The 22,227-nt window shown below is 40.7% G+C and overlaps 1 protein-coding gene across 1 annotated transcript in view; it reads left to right on the top strand.

The window, feature by feature from the left end:
• Positions 1-1,838: 1,838 nt before the first annotated feature.
• GPC3 (glypican 3) overlaps positions 1,839-22,227 on the top strand; it is a 338,830-nt gene continuing 318,441 nt past the window's right edge. The window contains exon 1 of the mRNA XM_036443491.2: positions 1,839-2,178. Within this exon, the coding sequence (XP_036299384.1) occupies positions 2,007-2,178 (172 nt within the window). The 5' untranslated portion in view covers positions 1,839-2,006. The remainder of the gene's footprint in view (positions 2,179-22,227) is intronic.

Below are 22,227 nucleotides of genomic sequence, written 5' to 3' on the forward strand. Positions count from 1 at the left end.
AGGCCACACCAGGCTCCCTCCTCTCAGTCTTTGTTCATGCTGCTGCTTTTTCCTTGGCGCCCTTCTTCCCATCTTTTTTTTTTTTTTTCCCCTTCACCTCAACTCCTGCTGGACTTTCAAGCCTGAATTTAGGACACCATCTCTTCTGGAAAGCTTTCTCAGACCTTGTCTCTTGCCCCTTTAGAACTCTGCCTTTACCTCTGTGTGAGCACTTACCTCATGCTGTGCTAACATTTTTCTGTTTGCTTGTCTTTCCCATTAGTCTTGTAGCTCTTTGAAGTCAGGTACCATAGGTTAATCTTTGTATCCCCATTGTCTATTTGTGTCCCACAGTATCTGGTACGTAGTACGAGTTCAAATATTTGCTGTTGAACAAATGAATGAACAAATGAGCTCCTCAGTGACCTCTCCTTTCCTTTGCCTCTTTTCTCAGACCACAAGTCCTGCTAAATGACCTCATCTCCCCTAACCTAGCACTTCCAGGAGAATTCCTGGTGTGGAGGCTCTCCCTTTTCTTTACTTATTAAAACCTATGCTCACCTAGATCAGACACAACACAATCGGATGATAAATGAATTCACACTGAGGTGTTAAAGTCATTTCATTATACAAATGCCGAGTTTCTACTTATGTGCTAAAGTGTGTGTGTGTGTGTGTGTGTGTGTGTGTGTGTGTGTGTGTGTTTCACAAAAAAGAATACACGGGTTAAAGATCCTTACTTAGGAGCATATAAGTAATGGCTACATGCATTCTTCCTGAGAGAAGTATTTGCTTTTTAAAGAACTGGATTTCTAATGGCGAAATTTAAGCAGGAGACATGGAGAGTTGGGTGTAGGAGACATTTCAGCCTTCTATTTCACGTATGAAACAAGCTAGTTCTCGCTCACTGAATTTGCTGTGCACATGATTTTTCTAATGAGTTGGGCTGCGTTAAGCCCCAGGTTATTTTGCTGTCACCGGTTATGCTCTACCTCATGAAGGATCACCTGGGACTGTCTTGCAGGAGACAGATTCTTTTAACATTATGGGATCAGATGCTTTCTCCGACTTTGTGTGGTTTTATTGAATCAAACCTCGTAAGCCGCACAGGCTTTCAGACTTTCTAGGTACAGTATTCAAAGATGAGGCAGGCTGTGAACCCGCCAACGAGCCCCAGTTGCCATGGTTTGTGACTGTTTGCAGGTCGGGTTTGTGAACCCAGCCGTGGCTGCGATGGGAAAACCTTGCGATGGGAAAACCTTTTGAGGGAAGCTCCTTGGAGATCAGGGAGAGGAGGTGGATTTTGTGTGGCTCTGGTGGCCAGAGACAAGCTGGACCAGGCTGGAAAGAGACCTGTGGCAAAGTAGAGAGGGGCGCTTAAACCGGGAAGGATGGAGATATTGCAAAATCCCGAAAGAGAAAAGCTCTCCCGGCACCGCCAGCGAGCGAGCGGGCGGAAGGAGGAGTAAGGCTGGGGAACTTCTCCCAGAGCCAGTCAGAGGGGGGACGGCTGCAGGGAAGCCAATCAGCACGCCCGAGCCCGCAGCCCCTCTGCAGCAGTTGTGCCAGAACGCCCTGTGTGCAACGGAGGCGAAGGGGGTGCGGGGCCGGGCAGCCAGGAGCTAGCTCACGCTCCGAGCCCGCTTCTCGTGCAGCCCCACTCGATCCCGATCTTGGCGCTGCGGGGCTCCAACAGTCCCTGCAGCCTGGTGCCCCCCCTTCCCCAACCCGCAGGATCGCCATAGCCCCTCGGCCGGCGCGGTTCGCCTCGCCCCGCCCCGCCTGGTCCTTCCTCGCCCCGCCCCTCCTCGACTGGCCCCGCCCCTCATCGGCTGACCCCGCCCCTCCAGTGCAGCCTAGCGTTCCCGCCCTCGCTCCGCGCTCAGGTAGCTGCGAGGAAACTTTTGCAGCGGCTGGGTAACGGCACGTCTCCCGTTCCTCCGGCCACTGCTAGCCTCGCTGCTTTGGGGGCTGCTCTTGTCCCCGTCGCCACTCTCCCGCGCTCCCCTCGCCTTCCTCCCAGCAGGATGGCGGGGTCCGTGCGCACCGCGTGCTTCGTGGCCGCGATGCTGCTCCACTTGGACCTCCCGGGACAGGCGCAGCCTCCACCCCCACCGGACGCCACCTGTCACCAGGTTCGCTCCTTTTTCCAGAGACTGCAGCCCGGACTCAAGTGGGTGCCCGAAACCCCCGTACCAGGTGAGGAGGAGTCCCTTAAGCTCTCCCGCGCCCAGCATAGAGCCCCGGGGGCGCGGGGTGGCAGGAACCCGAGTGCTCTAACCCCGGGAGGGAGGCGGCGATCCTGAGAATCCAGGGGCACCGGGGGTGCTCGTTGTGCCCGAGGCAGACCGGGTCTCCCCAGGAAGGAAGAAGAGTGTGTGTGGACCGGGCTGCATTCCCTGCACTCGCTCTGCTGTCAGGGAAGGTGCTAGCGGGGAGGATCGGCCGTGATGGCCTGTTCCCAAGCGCCCATTTTTGGGGGGAGGGCGGGAAGGTGGGAACTGGCTCCCAGGGCCTCTGGGAACGGGTGCCTCACAGCCAAAAGGGTGCCTTGAGAATTTGCCACGCTTGCCTGCACATACGTGCCAAAATTTCAGCCGAAGCTGGACCGAGGCTCCGGCCATTCGGTCCTCAACCCGCGCGCCCCCTTCCTCCCCCCCCCACAGCTTGGGTCCCCAGCTCGTGGGCCCAAGTGCAGACAAAGTTGAGGTCCGGTCTCCAGATCTGCAGTGGTAAGTAAAGACACACAGAAGGAAACTTTTGAGCGCGAGGGTCTCCTACATGAGAAGGACCGAGCCTTTTCTCAAAAACAGTATCCCTTCTCTAGTTTGGCAAAATCGCTTCAAAAATGCTGGCCCCAGGAGCAGGAGTCCAAAGATGATCTAACTCCTCCCCTTCTCAAATTCATCACCCTTTTTTGACAGGCTGGACCCTGAAGGAAAGATGATTTTAAGTGGAGGAAAGTTCCCGAACGCCTGCCTTTTGTTCTCCACTCTCAGGTCTCGCTGGAAGGGCACATTTTATCCTTAGCCGAGGGCTGCCGCTGTCAACAGATGAATATTAATGGCCTTGTGTGATTGACCGTCCCATGGTCGATCCTAAAAGCCTACCTTAGAATATCACCAGAACAAGTCGCTACACTGACAGTGAGGGCAAGAAGAGTTGGTTTCAAACATGTTAATTTAGCCGAGGTGCGCTCTGCAGAAAAAGGCGCGTAGATTCACAAGCCTTAAGGCGTCTGTGGCCTCCCGGATCTCTGCTCAAACCAATGCATCTAGAGAAGCGCGGATCCCGTGCTTCCGAGGGATCAGGGATCGGGCAACCACCCTCGCACAAACCAGGCTCTTGGGCTCTCACCAAGTTAGAGAGGCGGGCCTGGTGGTTGGACCAAGTTGTGGGTGTGATGCACGCCCTGTGGGCACTGCCAGCCAGCGTTCACCAGCGGGAGGTTACCTAGGCAGCCAGCGCGCCCTCGGCACCCTGGGCACCCTCGGCCCTTTCTTTAGGTGGATAAAAAGCCCAGGCGAGCGAGCCTGCTGTTTAGTTGCAAAGGTAATTGGCCACCCTTTTTTGGCGACTGAAATGCATTTGTGCATATGTTAAATAACGCCTTGCAGGACTTTTCTCTAAGGAAGGGTAGAACTACCTCTTCCACTGTTAAGTGTTAATAGCATACCACGTGGGCGTGTGCAGGAGCTGCAAGGGGCAACCTATGAATCAGTTCCACGGAGCTAAAACAACAGGCGAATCTCTCTCCCCCTCAAAGTGCTATGGTATTAGATTGCTAAAGCCAGAGAACAGGCTTTTGGTCACAATATAAAAATTGGTCTTCGCAAGGTAAGTCCCCACAATGTGGGCGATTTGAATTCAGGGAGTAAAGGTTGTGCTTAAAAGAAGAAAAGGGCCAGAGGGAATGCACATACTGATTGAGCAACCCCCTCTACACACACACTCAGGCTTTCACTCCTCCCCCCCCTCCCCTCCCCCAGCTCTGGCTGCCTGCCTCTTTGCAGCATCTGTATAAAAGTATTGGGAGGGCCCACACACTGTGCGTATGAGATTTGGCCCGCACCCACCTCCTTTCCCGCTCCCTTACTCTGGTCCTAAAGATGGCCATACTATAGAGAACAACAGGGACTGGTAAATTTATTATTTCCCACTAGCGTTTCTCAAACCCCATAGGAAAAATCACTTTCCAAGGGTTTTTGCCATATAAACCCTATTTCACTTCCATTTAACACATGCAGTGTTGAGTATCTTCTACATGGCAGGCACTGTTCTGACTTGCCTTGGAGCAAAGCCAAAATTCAAATATGGTGATATCCATACAGCTACCATATATCCTGGATTTACTGGAGCAGTGCATATTTCCAGTACTTTGTTCTGGCATAAGACCATGTGGTCTGAATTTCAGTTGAGCAAATATTGTCACTGTAGGTATGGAAAACATGGTGAAAATCCTAATGTCCATGTGTGGAAAGAGCTCATCAGTATTTCAGAGCAGAGACAATAATGGCAGACTAAATAGAATGGCAAGTGTATAATTTCCAAGTGAATAAATGTGTAATTTGCTGCTGTTGATTAGTGGTTGGAAATTGAAAGAGAGCTGCAAATTATTTGAGTTACGAACCATCATGATGGCCACTTTTCATCCCCCCATCTATATTTTAAGCAATGCTCAGTTTACTGGCTCCGCTGTTTTAACTGCATTAAAGCTTTCTTTGTCCCAGATAAAATGAGATTGGGTAACAGTAAAGAGAAATCCTCAAGAATGTCCTGCCTCACTTAGGAGGAGCATTTGGAATTGAGTGCTAACTTTGGCCATTAGCAGAATTGGGTTAGAGTGGATAAGGTACATTTCTTGTGCTAATATGGATGCAACTAAATTGCATTTGAAATCAGCCAGCCTAAAAAATAAATCATTGGTGCTGGAGGACTACACCAGACTTCCACAAAACTGCTCTAAAGCCTTACAATCTCACTTTCCCATTTCTTTTAGAGTGTTCAAAGGCACAGGATAGTGATTCTAATAGTATGTCCCCGAAATCCATAGATCTTTTCATACCCCAGACTTTTTTTCTTCTTTTTTTTTTTAAGGATTTGTAACTTGGAAAGCACCACAGATGGAAACCAGGCACACAGAGTTAGCATTTGGCAGAAAAATCCATATAACTGACTTTCAGTGTAGCTCTTTTGCCCTTATTTAATTTAGAAAAATTCAGAAAAAAAGCCAATGAGCTCATAAGCCTAGATGTTTATTTTGTTTTGCTTAACCTACCCACAAGCGCAATCAAGAATGGATACCATTTTAGACAAGGAAAGTGAGTTAGTAATCAGACAATGATGTTTCCAATTGTCTCAAGGGAATGCAACAGAAGTCTGAAAAAAAAAATTCCTCTAAACAAAAATCAAGTGTAATTCACTTTATGAATGCCATGCACCACTTTCGTAGGGGGATGATGGTGAAGGGGAAGAATGAGAATGAGAAAATCAAACTTAACTGTGAAAGTGTTGCAACTCCCTAAAGATTGAGGAATCTTGCCTTAGAGGGCCTTGTAAAGCACAAGAACCATTGCAGAAGGCCAAATGCCCCTATGGGTAAAAGGCAGCCTTTAAGAGCCAAATAGACTTTGGAGTTTCTCAAAACAGATGAAACAACACAAAGATAAAAATCGGCGTTTTTGAAACAAAGAGGGCATTTGGTATTTGTTGTTGTTTTTTAAAGTGTCAGATCTGGCTCCCCAATTGGTTTGAAGCAGTTAGTGGTCCTAACGTCGGAGAAAGTGAGGTGTTGGGAGGTTTTTTTTTCCCTTCTCTGAGATTGCACTCAACATTTGGGTGGGCAGGTGATTTGTTAAAACTTTGAAAGAGTTGTATTATTGTTTGTTAACTTGAAAGAGTTTAGAGAATTTTTTTCCCCAGTGCCGTCTGAATACATATATTGTATTAATCCTGATTGGCGCGTAGATGTGCTTAGAGGGGCGCCTCAATCTGATTGTAAAGATGGTTGATGATCAGTGGAGCACCTTGGCCTGAAAGGACACTAAAACTGCTTGCTCCTTGGCGGGCTGTGTTAGGTGCTGCGGGTATCCGAGGGGTTAGAAACGGTCTCTTTTGTTAAGGCGCTCACACTCTAGTGGGGGAGCATACAAGTAAACAGGCTCTCAGGAAACTTGTAGGATTAAATAGGGTGAAAAGGGCTAGAAAATACCTCCAGGAAATTGGCTGAAATGGTCACAATAGCCAGCCTGGGGAAGGGAAAAAGAACTGAAGAGATGAAGAGGGAGATAGGGAGGAATCTCTTAATAGGACCGCCATCTTAAAAAAGTTTTCTTAATTCTTGGAGGGAAATTCCGTTTGTAAGCATTAGAAAAAATAGGCATAAGAAGGTTTTGATGGGTGCTAGATGCCAAGGATAGTGTCAGTTTTGCAATTCTTTTCCCCTTATGGGCTGATAGGTTGTATCCAGTATTTTGATGCAATATTTTTGAGCATTCTGTACTCCCATCTTTAAAGTTGTAATGCTGGTTGTTCATTGCAGCCTAGAGAAAGGCTGCTTATTATCAACCTGGGGGGAAAGAGTCCTGGATTTGTCTGCTATAAGACAAGACAGAAAAAATATGTTTTCTCCTTAAATTGCAGCTATCAATGACCCTGCCAACTTTAGAGTTTGATGCATATATAAAAACATGGGTCTTAAGGGGTATCTTATTGCTCATTTCCAAGAAAATTGAAGATAATCACTTGTAACTTGTGCACACGATACATCATTTGGAAAGAATTTCGCTGGGGATCATATTGCTCAACTGAAAAGTTCTGGCATGCTGAATTTGTACATTTTTGTGAATGCTTCCTTTTACTCTGATCTCTAGCTTTTTTCTGCATATGGTTGTTTGTATGTTTTAGATTATAAGCTTCTTAAAGGGAAAGCACTGCTTTTGATGCAGTGTGGAACACAATGTTAAGAGTACCATAGAGCATTTAGTAAATAATTGACAATAATATAATTTCTAGGTTATTATGTATTCTCTATGAACTCTCAAATACTTTCTTAAGCTACATGTCATCTTACTTATTTTAAAAACCTAAGTCCAGATTTTTTGTAGCATATTACTGGGGTATGTGCACAAACTTTTTGGACAACCTCTATTTTGACTAGAGACAGATTTAGGCATACTTCAATTAACTGGCAGCTCTTACTATCAGGCAGGGCCTATTAATATTGAGTACCTAAAGAACAAATTGAAATTAGCAATGCTGTTATGACTTGCTTAGTATCATTAAAGAGCAACAATTATTATAGCACATAAATTGTAAGACATCTCTTAAATTAAACTCTGATTTAATGTCAGCTAGACCTTTCTCGTGAATGTTGACATTACCATATTTGGGAATTGAGCTACAACACAAGCCCAGACCTGTTGAAGTACCTCACAGATTTCTGTAGCTTGGGATCAGAATTTATGTATAGACTCAAATCAAGAGATCATACCAGGAGCAAACACCTATTCAGCCCTAGCCAAGTTTGTAAATGGGTTTGATTTTTTTTTTTTTTTTTTTTTTTTTTGTAATCTAAGGTCTAATGGAAAGTGTGGGCAGAACAGTCCCCCACTCATCTGTCTATATTTAGCAAATAGTGTGATTTGAAACAGGATCCCCTAGCACTCCATTAAGAAATGAGCATCAGAAAATAGAATCCAAGCCATGGGCCCCAGCCTTGCTTTAGAGGCAGCAATGGAATGTACTTTCTGAAATGTAATGACAGGAAGAATGCAATTCAGAAAGCAAGGTGAAGATGGGCATATCAGCAGAGAAAATGTGTGTTCTGAATACTGTGTTTGTGGTTGAAACGCTCATTTGGACATGATAGTCTCACTTGAATACCCTGTTAAATACACAAGTAAAGACTTAGTTCTGTTCTTCAAATTAGACCAATTAAAGATCAATTATCCAAGTGAAAATGATTAGAAATACCTGTTGGCCATTTTAAAACAAAAATGAATCCAGATTGATTAACAGAGAAGGCATTTTCACTTTTGAGTCTGTATGTAGCTGAATAAAGCCTTGAAAATTTGTATTTTTCCTTATGAATCAAAGGGAGTCGATGTTAAGATCAAAATGCATGGTTAGTGTTCCAAACAGTTAATTACTGATAGTAGCTGAAATGTACATTTCTCAGTAGGGATGATTTTGAGAATATTTTGTATTTTTCAAAATTTCATCCATAATGAATTTTTTATTTATTCCTTCTACACCCAGAATAAGGCAAACTTTTAGAGTAGAATTTTAATTGGGCTTTTTGATTCTACCTTTTGAAAATGAGTTTTTTACTGGAAAATTATAAATTCTGATTATGACATCTTCAAGATACATGGTCATAATATTCCTATTAGACTGTGATCTCCTTGAGGTTAAGGGTTGCATCTTATCTTTATATCCCTAGTGCCTATCACAGTGCATGATACAATTAATAGGTACTCAATGAATATTTATGGACTAAATGAATAATTGGAGTTAGAATAATATTATGGACATAACAACTCCATAAAACAATATTTAGGTACTTGATTTATTTTTACTTATATACTAAGGTTTCTAAAAGAGTGAATACTTTTTTTTTCAGGTCAAAAATCCTTTTATGGTCTACAGGTACCTGATAAAAAACTTTGGTTTAGTTCATTTGGCTACACTATAACTCCCTAGAAAAAGTAGACTAGCTAGATTTTACAAGAAGTGAGTAGTTTAAAGATAAATTAAATAAATCCACATATACATAAATGCATATCTTTATCTTCACTTTATTTAGTTTTGTGAAAATGATGCAACTTGGTGTGAGTTACAGAAACATATACTGAATGTATAAGTTTTTTCTCACTGTTTGGTGTTTTTTACCTATAACATCAAATTTCATAAATGTACATTTCAAAGAACATAACCTAAAGTGAATTTTCAGCCATAGAAATTGTATTGGAGTAGGATAAAGGGATTCTTGAGAATTTTCTTAATTTCTGCATGCATTAGGACAAACTTTTAAAATCAGCTGAGAAAAATCAATTACTTGGCTAGAGATGACCCATTAGGATTTTTCAGTCAAAGGCCCAAGTAGAAAAGAGGGTAGAAAAGAAAGGGATGATGTTCATTTGAAAACAATATAAAAATTCTGTTGGAGAGTTTCCTCCTTAGTTATGGTTCTGCTCCGTTTCTCACACACTCTGCATACTGGTAGTTACAGTGTGTATTGTGGAATCCTATGAATCTCCATTGCTGTTTGTAAAATTTTGATTTGGGTTATTGAAGCTGAGGGAAATCTGGTGAAAGGGGAAGTGTTAGAGTGATGGGCACAAGAAGAATATTAAAAGCCTTTACTCTGGTATATATCAGAAAGTTAACTGGCACATAACAGATCTGAGGGACTGAAAAATATGGAAATTTACATGTGTGCGGAGATAATACAGAGACATCTCCTAATTACATTTTCCCCTAGAAATACTTTATCTGTATTTTTCTTGCTTAATATTCATTTTTCAAAGTATATAGCTTATTCATAGCCTCTGTCAGACCCTATGCTTGTTGAATGCAGAAGCCATGTTTGATTGGATCCTCTAGATTGGTAAGTAGAATGGCTTGTACAGAGTTATTAATAAAGTTTGGAATGAATGTAAGAATAGTCTAGAGGAATTGATCACTGTCGAACGATATCCTACAATGGCATATACCTAGAGAATGACATTCTCTGAATGCATCATTGTCTAAGTTGATCTTCAGCAGAGACTGAGGAAGGAGTGGTAGAGTGAAAGCTTCTTGATTCTCTTGCACCCTGGGAACCTTGTTGCCCCTCTGCCAAAACAGAAATTTGAGGAGGATATGTCAAGTAGACTGACATTTTTAGCTTCAGCTTTATCTAAATGTGGTGTTTGAATATGTTTTATATATTTATGTTCATAGATTATATATGTATAAATGTATGTTTCTTTTATTTTGATAACAATGAATGATTATGTGTTATTTAAACTGTTTGAAAGTTGCTAAATTGTTATTCTAAGCAGTGGGTGGTCTTTCACAATCATACCTTACATTTGCGTCCTGAAAGCCTTGCTTTCATATATCTTAGTTACAAACAATGTAGCCACTCATAAAGTATCTGCAGGCTCTGGATTCCACCAACTTGCTTGGTTCCAACACACACACACACACACACACACACACACACACACATACAGTCATACATATACACATATAATATTTCAACATCTGTACACCCTTCATAATCTAGAGAATAAGCCTAACTTACACTTAGAATAACTAGGAGATACAGCTTTTTCAGAGCTTAAATAAACAATTTTCAGTTAGAATGGTCCCAAATTGTTTCAGAGCTAATTGTAATTGCTCTCATATAGTTACTGCACATTTATCAAGTTCCATCATTTCCCTAAGTACAGAGATGTGATCTTCATTAAAGTAGTGATGGACAATTCATACTGTAAATTTGGCTCATTTTGGAAAACTACTCCTAGCCCTGGCTGCAATTCATGTTGAGCTCCACAGAAATGAGAATGTGACCCAAGAGGCCCTTTCCAGGTTATGTTTCATGGACTGATTGCATTAGGGACTACATTTAACTATTTTGGAAAACATGGGAAGTCTCAGAAAAGGAACCTCCTAATAGTGAACTTTATATGCTGTCTCTGCATAAATATTTAAAAGTTTTTTATTCATTTTTTACTTCAACCAACATTTATTGAGCACTGATTCTATGCCAGGTACATAGCTAAGAGCTGATGAATAAGATAAAATCACTGCCTAAGGAGGGAGCTAAATAAGGAAAAACATGGATGTCAAGGCAGTAATATGAGAGCTGCCATAGAGCTAGGCACCCTGTGGGGGTTCTGAGAGCTGTTGAGCTATAGAGGAGAGGTACCTAGTTCCCTTGAGCACATTCACAATTTGCCTAGGTATGTGCAAATGTACAAAGCTAAGAGATGCAATGGCATCTTTGTTGGACTGGAATAATTTGGATTGGTTGGAGCACAGATGTGGGGAAATAGAGGAAAAATGAACTAGAGAAATAGAACTAGAAACATCCTTATACTGTTTCCAAGGATGATGAGGATCCATGAAAATATTTAAAGAAGAGAACATGTTAATCAGTGTAGAGGATGACTGGAGAGAGTGGTAGCAGAGGGTTTTAATGCAGATGAAAAGGGAGGGCAATAAATAGGAGAATAAAATACTAATTTGAGGGAATAACTTGATGACTGGATGTGAGGATAGAAGGGAGAGTCTAGAACTTCTACTTTTTCTTGATGGCGAGACTATGGCACATAATAAGTGCCCAGTCTGCATTTGTTGAATAAGTGAATAGATACAAGATGAACCTATTTTTAAAATGTATTATTCGTGTTTTTTTTTTAAAGAGAGGAAGATAGAGGGAGAGAAGGAGTGAGGGAGAATAGAGAAATCTGTGCAAGAAAGAAATGTTGATCAGCTGCCTCCCACCAGTATTCCGACTAGGGATTCAGCCTGCAATCTGGGCATGTGCCCTGATCAGGAATAGAATAGGTGACCTTTCAGTGCATTGGACGATGCTTGGCCAATGAAGGCGCACTGGCCAGGACTAGAGAAACCCATTTTAAGGGTTGAAATAATCAGTTCAATTTTGGACAGGTTGAGGTTAAGTGGTTCCTTTGATCATTGAGACAGAAATGTTGCTAGGTAGCTGAGGTTACATTTTGGACCACAAAATAGAGAAATCAGGACTGTAGATACATACTTGTACATTATCAGCATCTAGATGGTAATTGAAATTCTGGGAATAGATGAGATTACTGGGAAAGAGTGTATATATTCTTCTAGAGTTCAGGAGAAGCATAGTTGGGATTCATCAGCATATAGGCTCAAGTTGTAAGTAAGTCATGGGTGTAGATGATGTTTTCCAGGGTTTTGTATGTGACATGTCTTAAGATGTATTTTGCCAACATCTGGTGATTTAAAAAATTGCCAACAACATCAAGAATTCTCTTGATTAAGAGAAAGTATGAGTATATGTTGTCACGGTCCAAGACTTTGCAAATAAGATAATATATTAACACACACACACACACACACACACACACACACGGTGGAGGAGAAACTTCTATGTAGAGAAATACATTCGGATCAAGAGATTAGATTTCTATGATTTTTGATAGCCGTAATTAATAATTATGTGTTATTTAAACTGAAAATTGTTACTCTTAACAGTGGGTGGTCTTTCACAATCATACTTAGATTTGTGTCGTTAAAACCTTGCTTTCACATATCTTACATATGAACAATGCAGCCACTCATAAAGTTTCTGCAAGTTTTGAGTTCCACCAACCTGCCTGATTCCAACATGGAGGTCCCCTTTGCCTCCTCTTGCAGAGCACTCTCTCACTTTGGAGAATGAAAACAGCAACAGTGTGTAGGTCTCTATTCTCCTTCAGACTGGGTCCTGCAGGCTAGTCTCTGAAACATGTGATCCCAAACAAATATTAGAAATACTTGTGTAGGGTCGGGGAATGAGTAGGGGAATGGGGGATTGGAATGGGGGATTGAGGACAAATATGTGATACCTTAATCAATAAAGAAATTAAAAAAAGAAATACTTGTGTAATTGGGCTGATCTTTTCTTAAATGTCTATGAAGATGTAATGATTTTTTTTCTTTTGTTAGTATGAGGAAGGGTTTGTATAATTTTATGTTTCTCTGGCATGAATGGTTTCTTTAATTTCATTGCTGTTTATTTAAGAGGTTATCTTTATCAGAGTTTATAATTTCATTCAAGGTAAGCTTGAAACTGTTCTCCAATATATTTTTGGAAGTTCTTTTCAGGTTTATGGGATTATTTGGAAGGGCCAAAAAGAAGATCATGGAAACTGCCATTTATGGAGTGTCTACTATGTGCAGGTTGCTTTATATTTAATCTCTCATTTAATCTACCTAGCAAACCTGAAAGGTAGGTGGTGTTATCTCCATTTTATTGATGAAAGATTTACTTTCTCAAAGTTGTAAGTGGTAGAGTCTGGATTTTCCTCCAGATTTATCTCATTCCATAGTTCATGCTCTTTTCAGTGTACCCATTGGATTATGAGGGGAGGGAATATGGTCTAGATATAAAGTATTTGACTTAAATTCCCACACTCCTTTGACTTTAGTCACAATATTTACTTTGGGTTCCCCTCCTACTGTAAAGCTGAATTTGTCTTTGCTTGTTTGCCCTCTTCTTCCCAACCCTTATTAGAAGCTAGTGTTTCAGTAGCACCTGTCCTGTGCCTTTTATCTTCTCTCTCTGTTCATTCCCACACCCATCCCCTCCTCTTTTGGTCATCCCTAACTGCCCTCCCCTGCAGGCTTGATTGCCCCCAACTGCCCTCCCTTTTAGGCTTGGTCCCTCTCAACTGCCCTCCCCTGTTGGCCATCTTGTGGCAGCCATCTTGTGTCCACATGGGGGCAGCCATCTTGTGTGTTGGAGTGATGGTCAATTTGCATATTAACCTTTCTCCTTAAAATGTGGCACCTGGACCATTAGCATTAGCATCATCAGAGATATTATAAGAAATGCAGAATCTCAGGCTCCATCACAGACCTATTAGAATTGGTATTTTTAAACAAGATCCCAAGTGATTTGTGTGCATGTTAAAGTTTGAGAAGGGCTATTTTCAAGTGTAAACTCCTTGTGGGTAAGAACAAGTTATCTGGTAGATGGCTAATAATTTCATGACTAGCTTGGAAAACAAGACTTTGTTTCCCCAGATGGGTAGAAATTCTAGATTGGTCCTTGGCTTAATTTAATGTGGCCAGAGGTAAATACCTTCTGAGATCATTTTGTTCTTACCCTAGGAACCTAGTGGGTCTTCCATTTTCTCTTTTTCTGGTATTCTGGAGTATATCTTCTCTGGCCATCTTTGGAAGTCACAGTGGAAATTTGGAGAGTTAAAGAGCCATGGAAGAACTGTGCTTAGTGTTTGAAATAGTTCTTTCTGCTTTCAGAAACAGATTTTCTTCTTCCCTTTCAAAATTAAAAGATCATTTCTTAAATAAAGGTTCATTCCCTGCCCCCACGGAATTCTGGAGGGTTTATATGTTTTAATTTATAAAATCTAAGTCATTTCTTGCCTTTGTAACTTCAGTGCTATGGGTCAATTTACTAATATTGCCTGAAGGTTCTTTTGGCCCTCAAAAGCTGTCAGATGGCCTTTTCTTTGTTCTTTGAGAGGAGAGTAAGGTTGCTTCATTCACAAAGCAAGAAGGTGATGTTGGAACCAGCACTTGTTCAATCATTCAGAGTCTCCCCCCACTCCCACCTCAACAATACCCAGCTTTTCTTCAAGTTATGTCCTAGTGACAATGAAATGTCATACCAAATAACAAATCTGGATAAAATTCCCCAAAAGCTCAACAACATTTCATAGAATAGTGACAATAAGTAGCCCAAGTTGCTCTGACAAGCCATAGTGCAGGGGAACAGTGGATGTTTTGTGTACACTCATCAAGCCCTTCTGGGTCTCAGTGTACTTTCAAAGCTACTGAAGGTCCTCCCTTCATGGTCTGTTGGACTGCTCTCCATATGTTCCCTTTTCACCTTCCTTCTTTCCTCCACCCTCACACCCTTCCTCAACTGGTTATAATTTATAACAGAAGGTGTTTTATGGTTTGCTATATTTATTGAATGGTTTTACGTTTCTTGTTTTCTAAAAAAGTAGATGAATGGACTGTTTTATGTTTTCCTCTGTATTTTAGTTTTAAGTTGTGTTTCCCTTTCCTATAGCTCCTGATTTCCTTCTCTCTTTCTTCTTCCACCTTCCTCTGACTCCTTCACTGCCTGTCCTCAGTGATTCTAGAGAGAAAACAAGCTTTCCATTTCTCCCCATATATTCGGTTTGGGTACCTTGTTATTTTTGGGATATTGTGAAATTCGACTTCTTAATTAGTTTGCAGATGAAGAGCTCTAAAATGTACACCCATGAATACACATTCCACTTTCTAAGAATTCTGAGTATTGAAAAGGCCCTTTTGAACAGATAGGACAAGAATAAATATATCCGATTCATGCCTCAGATCATTGCTGTGTAGTTTTCATTCTCACTTTGTCATAATTCTCAATGAATGCAAATGGCATCTTTGTTTTTAGAGATCTCTTTTCTTACAATGAATGCCTTTTCCTTTTTCTGAGGATAAGGGAGCCCCTTTAAAATGCTGCTAGTGTGGAATAGAACATGACACCCATCTTGTAGGCTAAGCAAATTGTAGCCTGCTTTTTCCTGATGAAGTTATCACATTTCAGGGACATTGTTTCACTTGTAGGATATTATTGTCCTAGTTCCAAATTTGACTTCAGGTTAGAGAGTTATTCCAATTAGACTATTTCTTGGTATTTTTCTTTGTCTTTATGCTTATAAGGATCTTTTGAGCTCTATCTATTATCTCTTCCAATCTTGGCCAAAATTGTTATGTTATGCACGTATGTATAAATATTTAACAAGATAAGTTAGACAAAATGTGTTTGAAGATACTTCAGCCGCCCACCCCCACCCCTACCACTGCCCCAGCTCAGTTTTTAAGCAGTTACAGATGGTTTCTTTTTTTCTCAGTTGTTTAGATTTAGCGGGCATTTCTTCGTACTTTGCTTGATGGACAATAAAATGGAAGCTTTTGAGTCAATATTGACTACCAAAATGGTAGCATCCAGTAACGGATAATATTAGGCTCCACTTTATATATTTTTTTCTAACTACCGGTAGTTATTTCAATTCCTCTATGCCAGAGAGTTTTGGGTATGCGATTGTGTGTTTTTTAAGAAAACATTTTGGATAAAGACTAATGTTCTCAAGTCAGGAATAGCAATTAGTACCATTCATTAATCAGAGGCATGTTTTGACTTTGAGCCCTGGCTAGGAAATATAAACTGTGAAAGTCACACATATATATGAACCTCAGGCAAATTTATGACCTGTCAGCCTTTTAAGGTTAAATTCTTAACCCCAAGTCGTGGCTGGCTTTATATGTAGAGTCCGGCACATTCCTTTGGGCCACTGAACACCCCCCTCTCTAGTCCTTTGCTTAACAGCAGCTAATGGCCTAATGAGCAAGAAGGATTTCTGTCTCTTATCTGCTGCCTAACCAGCTACAGGAAGGCTGATATATAGAGTTTGGGTCAAAACCTGAGTCTTTGAACCAAGAAACTATAAGGTCAGTTTAAAACTCTGGATATGTGCTATCTCTGTGGTCATTAGTACCTGTCATTGAAGGAGCTGGACACTTGAGTTCAAACAAATAGTAATAGTTGTTAAATGTAAGAGCAGTTGAACTAATTTTGCTAATAATTCTTTCAGCCTTTGTTTAGGTCTTCTATAAGTAGCCTTCATATAGTCTTTAATGAGTTTTAGTTTGTGCCTGGAGGTTGTTATAGTTACGCAGGAGTGTTTGATTATCAGATAGTGATGATGATGGAGGCAACGATATTTATATTTTGGCCCAGATTTTGGAGGGTGCTGCCAGTTATAGGTAAATAGATATCTTCTACTACTTTTACTTCTTTTTAGACTGAGTTTTTAATAAATATGCATTCAACTTGCTAGGAGTCAGAGAAACCTTTGTGCCTGCTCAGACCTTTTTAAGGAGAAAGAGTCATTGCCTGTTTTTAAGATCTTCTTGGAATCCAGGCTCAGACTTATATAAAAATAAATATTTTAGGGTGTTCAGTGCCTATCAAAGTGAAAGCCCCTTGACTTTCATCTTCAGCATTTGCATTTTTCAGAGACAATAATGAAAACATTTTTTCCAGTTATTGTTCTGTTAACGAAAATCCTATTTACATAAACAGGCATTGTTGTGGGTTAGGGAAGAATGTGGGGTCCCATTCTTTAGCTTCTTGTATATCTTTGCAGGCTTGTTTAAATAAAAGTAATGATGCTTTAGACTAAGCAGCTTTTCTCATTTAGGTAAGCAGGGTGGCTTGAAATTTCAATTAACTAGATAACTTGAGTCTTTTTCTTAATTATCTCAAGCATGTAGGATGCTCTCTTGATAGTAAAAACCCTAAAATGTCAGTAGTCTCCTCAGACATCGATTTGGTAATAAAATCCCCTGCATTTTCAGGGGTTAATTTCCATGACAATTGCACATCTCCTCCCCACCTCCACCCTGGAAGAAGTTCTTTTTGGGCCTTGGTTCCTCACATTTGCAAAAACACACTTTAAAAATATATAAGGATGTTGGGGGAATTCCTAGATCTAAAGGAAATTTAAATGTATTCAGATTCATGCTCATTACACAATTTTGGTTTAAGAGTTTTTAATAGCTTTTGTCATATTCCTCAGAAAGTCATCTGCCTGACTTTGCCAGACTTTGTTTTCTGCCCTGAATGTATAACTGAAGATCAGCAAAAGGAGAGCCTAACTACATCCTATTCTATCTCTTGTCTCAAAAGAAAGAAAGAATAAAAAAAACCAAAAAAAAAGGAAGAAAGTTCTCAGGTCATCAGGTACAGAGTGGAGAAAAACTTAAACTAAAAAAAAAATAAAAGCAGCCCAGGCTGCCTTCCACATCTGCTAGTCATTCCCACTGGTTTGAGTTCAATTCAGCAAGTTTTTATTGAGCACCTGTGGTGGGAGTGGTTCTAATAATCGTTAACATTTATTGAGCCAAGTGCTGTCCTGAGCCCTTTATGGTCAACATCCCATGTAATCTTCACAATAGCACTACCTGGTAGGTGTTGTTATTTCCCCCATTTTACAGATGAGAACTGAAGCTCACAGAGCTTTGTGACTTGTCTGAGGTCAAATAGCTATGCAATGAATTAAACTCGCTTAATCTGGGTCCAGAACCATGTTTATAATTGTTACTCTGTGATGGGGTCAGCATTTCTAGGAATTATTCCTAAAACCAGTTTTGAGAACCCAGCATATGTGAGATGCTAGGATGCTGGGGACTTTAAGTCAAATACTCCACTCTCCCTGCTCTTGGTGGGGAGGCAAACATGTAGACAGATGGGGAGCCTGCATGGAGAGTGTCTCCATATTTGTTGAGGGGAATGAGGAGGGCATGGTTAGGTCAGTGACTTGAACCTGTGGGAATGCTGTATCAGCAATGCAGCTCAGTAGCCAGGGATCATGGACATTTGATTTTCCCATCCAATGAAGGTCATCTCTCTATGAGTTGAACTGCCTCATTGATTGTATCAATCACTTCCATCACTTCCCCAGCTCTCTGTAGCATCAGCTACCTTAAACTCAGCACTTCTTAGACATGCATGGAGAATTGGCTCCACAGTTCTTGTGTCAACATTTCTTTATTTCAGTTCTTTTTTTTAAAGTGAAAACTAAATGAGGCAGGTCTTTCTGAACCAAATTGCTGTGGTCTGGAGAGCTGGTTGCTTTCTGAAGGCAGATGATATAAAACTAGCATCACATAGGGAGACCCAGGACCCAGGCTTGGTTCCTTCAGTTTGACCTGGAGCCCTCCTGGCACTCTCTTTGAGCCCACACTGGGTTCTAGAGAGCTCTGTGTTTGAATCACCCTGGTTTGACAGGAGAGGGAAGTTACTATTAACAATTTTTGAGTTTTTTAGTGAAATCATGGTGGTGGAAAGGAAACCCTCAAATCACCTGTTTGAGAAATTTAGTTTTGTTTTTCAGAGCTCCTGAAGAAAGCAAAGGAGGAAAAAAGCCACTAGTGAGCATTGTTGAAAGTCTTGTGTGTTTCATTAACAGATTTTCTTCAATTTTAGGAAACATTTTGTTCAAGGTAAAGTGAACTCATCAGTGAATGTGTGCGTATGAAACAATATCATTTAAGATATGTACACATATAATACCCTAATAAAAAAAAAAGAATATCATTTAGCTTCTAACCTCAGCTTACAAAAAAATGTGTTTCCAAGTTTCTTATAGTTTCTCTGTAGTATTTAGCCTGCCAAGTTCCCTCCCATGCACTTTCTCCTTCATTAAATGTCTTAGACAGAAAGGGGTTGCTACCAAGTCTAGACTTCAGAATCATGCAGGAGGAAGGCCAATTAGTGAGAATTTTGATTCACATTACATGAGGGCGGGAGGAGGAGGAAAATATGTCCTTCCAAGTCCTTCAGATACTCAAGTTCTAACACAACAGTATGTTGAAGATATATAAAATTACTGGAGCATTTACACAGCTATTCCCCAAGATGGCATAAATGCCACAGCACTGGAGCATGTCAGTGTAGACACTTAGATCAGCTGAAGGATAGGAAAAAGGAAAAGATCAATAACACTGCTGCTCACACAGGGATCAGGAGTGTTTGATTTTCTTTTGATTGTATTTTGCTCAAGTGCAGTGTGTATGTTGTACTAACAAGGCAACTGACTTCCTTTGCAGCAGGTTCCTATCATAGGGAAAGGGGAAAGATAAAATAGAGGGCACAGATTATTTACAGTGGCTGAGAATGTAATTACGAGGTGCAATGGCTTGAAACTGAAATTTAGGTTAGCCATTAGGGCTGGGAAAGGCATCTTAATAGTAAGGACAACTGGGCATTACAAAGATTTGCCTGAGAGCTGGTTAAACAGTATCTATGGAAGTGCTGAAGGCTATGGCAGGTGTAATGTGAACGGAAACTCCTATCAAATTCAGGGTTGGCATGGAGGCCCAGAAGGATGATAGCCATCTTCCATTGTTGCTGGGCTTTCTTTGTGATTACTTAATTGCTAGTGGCTTGAAACAATTTTTTCCATGTATTTAAATATGCCTAATTTGTTGAGCATAAGAAAACATCCATCAGAGCAGTAAGAATGAGGCATTTGGATTGGTTTGAGCACCCTTTTAAACAGACTTTCTGGAACCAAGGATTGAGGCAATATTATTACTTAATTCTTCAAGGGTTCTTCCTTCTTATACTATGGCTCTATTATTGTTAAGGTAACATTTGGGCTCTGTCAATATGACTTTCTCAAGACTGACCCTAGATTAAATTTTGCTTTGAACCCTCCCCCTTTAAAAAAAAACAAACATTTCCTTTTGAACATCACCCCTAGTCTCTATTCAGGATTGCCTCCCCCACTTCTTTTCTGAGCTGTAGGAAGATCCCAAGTAAACCCTTTAACCTTGAGGTATTAGGGAATTAATAAAAAAGTGTTGCACTTTAAGACAATGCCTGATGAAGTTGCTTAACCAAAGTAGTATCTCACCCATGATGAAGCATTTAGACATTACTCGGCAGATACTTTTAGGTGGGATAGGGGGAGAGAGCACGTGTATTAGTTTCCTAGGGCTACCATAAAAATTAGCTCAAATTTGGTGGCTTAAAACAACAAGAGTGGGTCTAGGATGTTGAAATTCTCAGCTATGTTTCAGGTCTGAATATTTGAAGATTGTATCTGAAAAATAAAAAGTATACATCTCCCGAAAGACAGGATCTCAGCTACTTGTCTGAGTAGAATAATAATTAGTGAAAGAGTGACTAGGGGGATAGAAAAATTGCCTTAGTTTAATCCTCTGGCAGAATTCTAAATGGAACATTTTTTTTATCCTGACTCCAGAGTACTTGGCATTATTCTCCAACCCAATTTTGTTTTTTTAGGGATTTTCCCCATCTAAATAGACTGAATGTGTATGAGAGAGAGAGAGAGAGAGAGAGAGAGAGAGAGAGAGAGAGAGAGAGAGAGAGAGAGAGAGAGAGAGAGAGAAGGGAAGGGAGAAGGGGAAGGGGAAAAGAATAGAATGCTGTTCGCTGGAATAAAATACTGTTTTTCTAAAAGTTGGTCTAGTAGTATCAATTACTATGACCTAGTTCTTTTCAAATTGAACCCTCTTAAAATTCTGGCATTGATTATAAGTGAGAAGGGAGCACATCAAGCCCAAACCTCAGCTAGCCTCTTGAGATACAAAGATGAGTCAGTCAAGGGTCTTTCCATCAATGAACTTAAATTTGGTGGAGATAAGGCATGCAGATAACTATGGTACAAGTTAGAGTGTGTGAGAAGTGTCTTTATAAAGGATGCAGAATGCTATGTGAATTCCAAGGACAGAAAACCTGTGGAGAACATATTTTTCTGCTCCCATGAACACACTCTCCTGTGATAATCCAATCCAAAGATAACTAGGAGTCAAATATACATCAGTAAAGCTGGAAAATGTATAGCATATAGACAAAAAATAGCCAACAAAAAGTAAGAATCATCTTGTAGCAGGGCTCACATAGTTCCCCTGTTACTCTCCTCCAGTTCATTTATCCCTTTATCCATACCATATTCCTTGGCAGTGCCTAAGTCTGCCACACATTTATGTACCCTTGTGCCCTTGCTCCATTTTCTTAGATGTTTTTAAAGAAGAAGAATGATGTGATCAAATACTTACTTCAGAAACATCTCTTCTTGACTTTATGGAAGAGTGTAGAGGCATGAAGGCCATTTTGGAAGCTATTCTTGTCCAATTGAAAAAAGGTGAAGTGATAAGGCAAATGAGAAGGGAAAAGATGAAGGGACCTTTAACAAGCAATGGCATTAGTAACATTTGGTTATAGGGGATGAAGGCAAGTAAGGTGTCCAGAATGATGCTAATTTTTAATTAGTTTGGGAGCCTATTTATGGGTCCAGTTGTGATCCCCAGGGCAGGGACTCTGTCTTGTTCATTAATGTATTCTTTAGGTTGAGTATAGTCCCTGGCACAAAGTAGGCAGTCAGTAAATGTTGGATGAATGAATTCTTCACCATGTTGTCAGGATGAATGTAATCATAAAATTTGTATTCCCAGAGCACATGTTGACTGCTGCTGGTTGGGAATGTAGTCCAGAAAAAATATCTTTGGGAGAAGGTAGTGATCTAGGGATTCAACTTTTACAAGGTATGAAATGATATTTAGTTGATAGCTGGCAGTAGAGGTAAAAGTAATTCATTCTTTAATTTTCAGGTTTAGAGAATGGCTTATCTCTAGGGTTGCTTTAAACTTCCAGTACTAACTATAGTGTGGCAGACACATTTTGGCCTACGTTTTACTTAGGTTAAAATGTAAAAAGTAGAGTATGTAGTAATCCTAGGCGTGATCTTTGACTTAAAGTCTAAGCTTGTGCCTGGCTGGCTCACTGGTTGAGCATTGACCTATGAACCAGGAGATCATGATTTGATTCCCCGTCAGGGTACATGCCCTGATTGTGGGCTTGATCCTCAGTGTAGGGCCTGCAGGAGGAAGCTGATCAGTGATTCTCTCTCATCATTGATGTTTCTATCTCTCACTTTCTCTTTGAAATCAATTATATGC

Source organism: Pipistrellus kuhlii, unplaced genomic scaffold (assembly GCF_014108245.1).
Source record: "Pipistrellus kuhlii isolate mPipKuh1 unplaced genomic scaffold, mPipKuh1.p scaffold_m20_p_19, whole genome shotgun sequence".
Lineage (NCBI taxonomy): Eukaryota > Metazoa > Chordata > Mammalia > Chiroptera > Vespertilionidae > Pipistrellus > Pipistrellus kuhlii.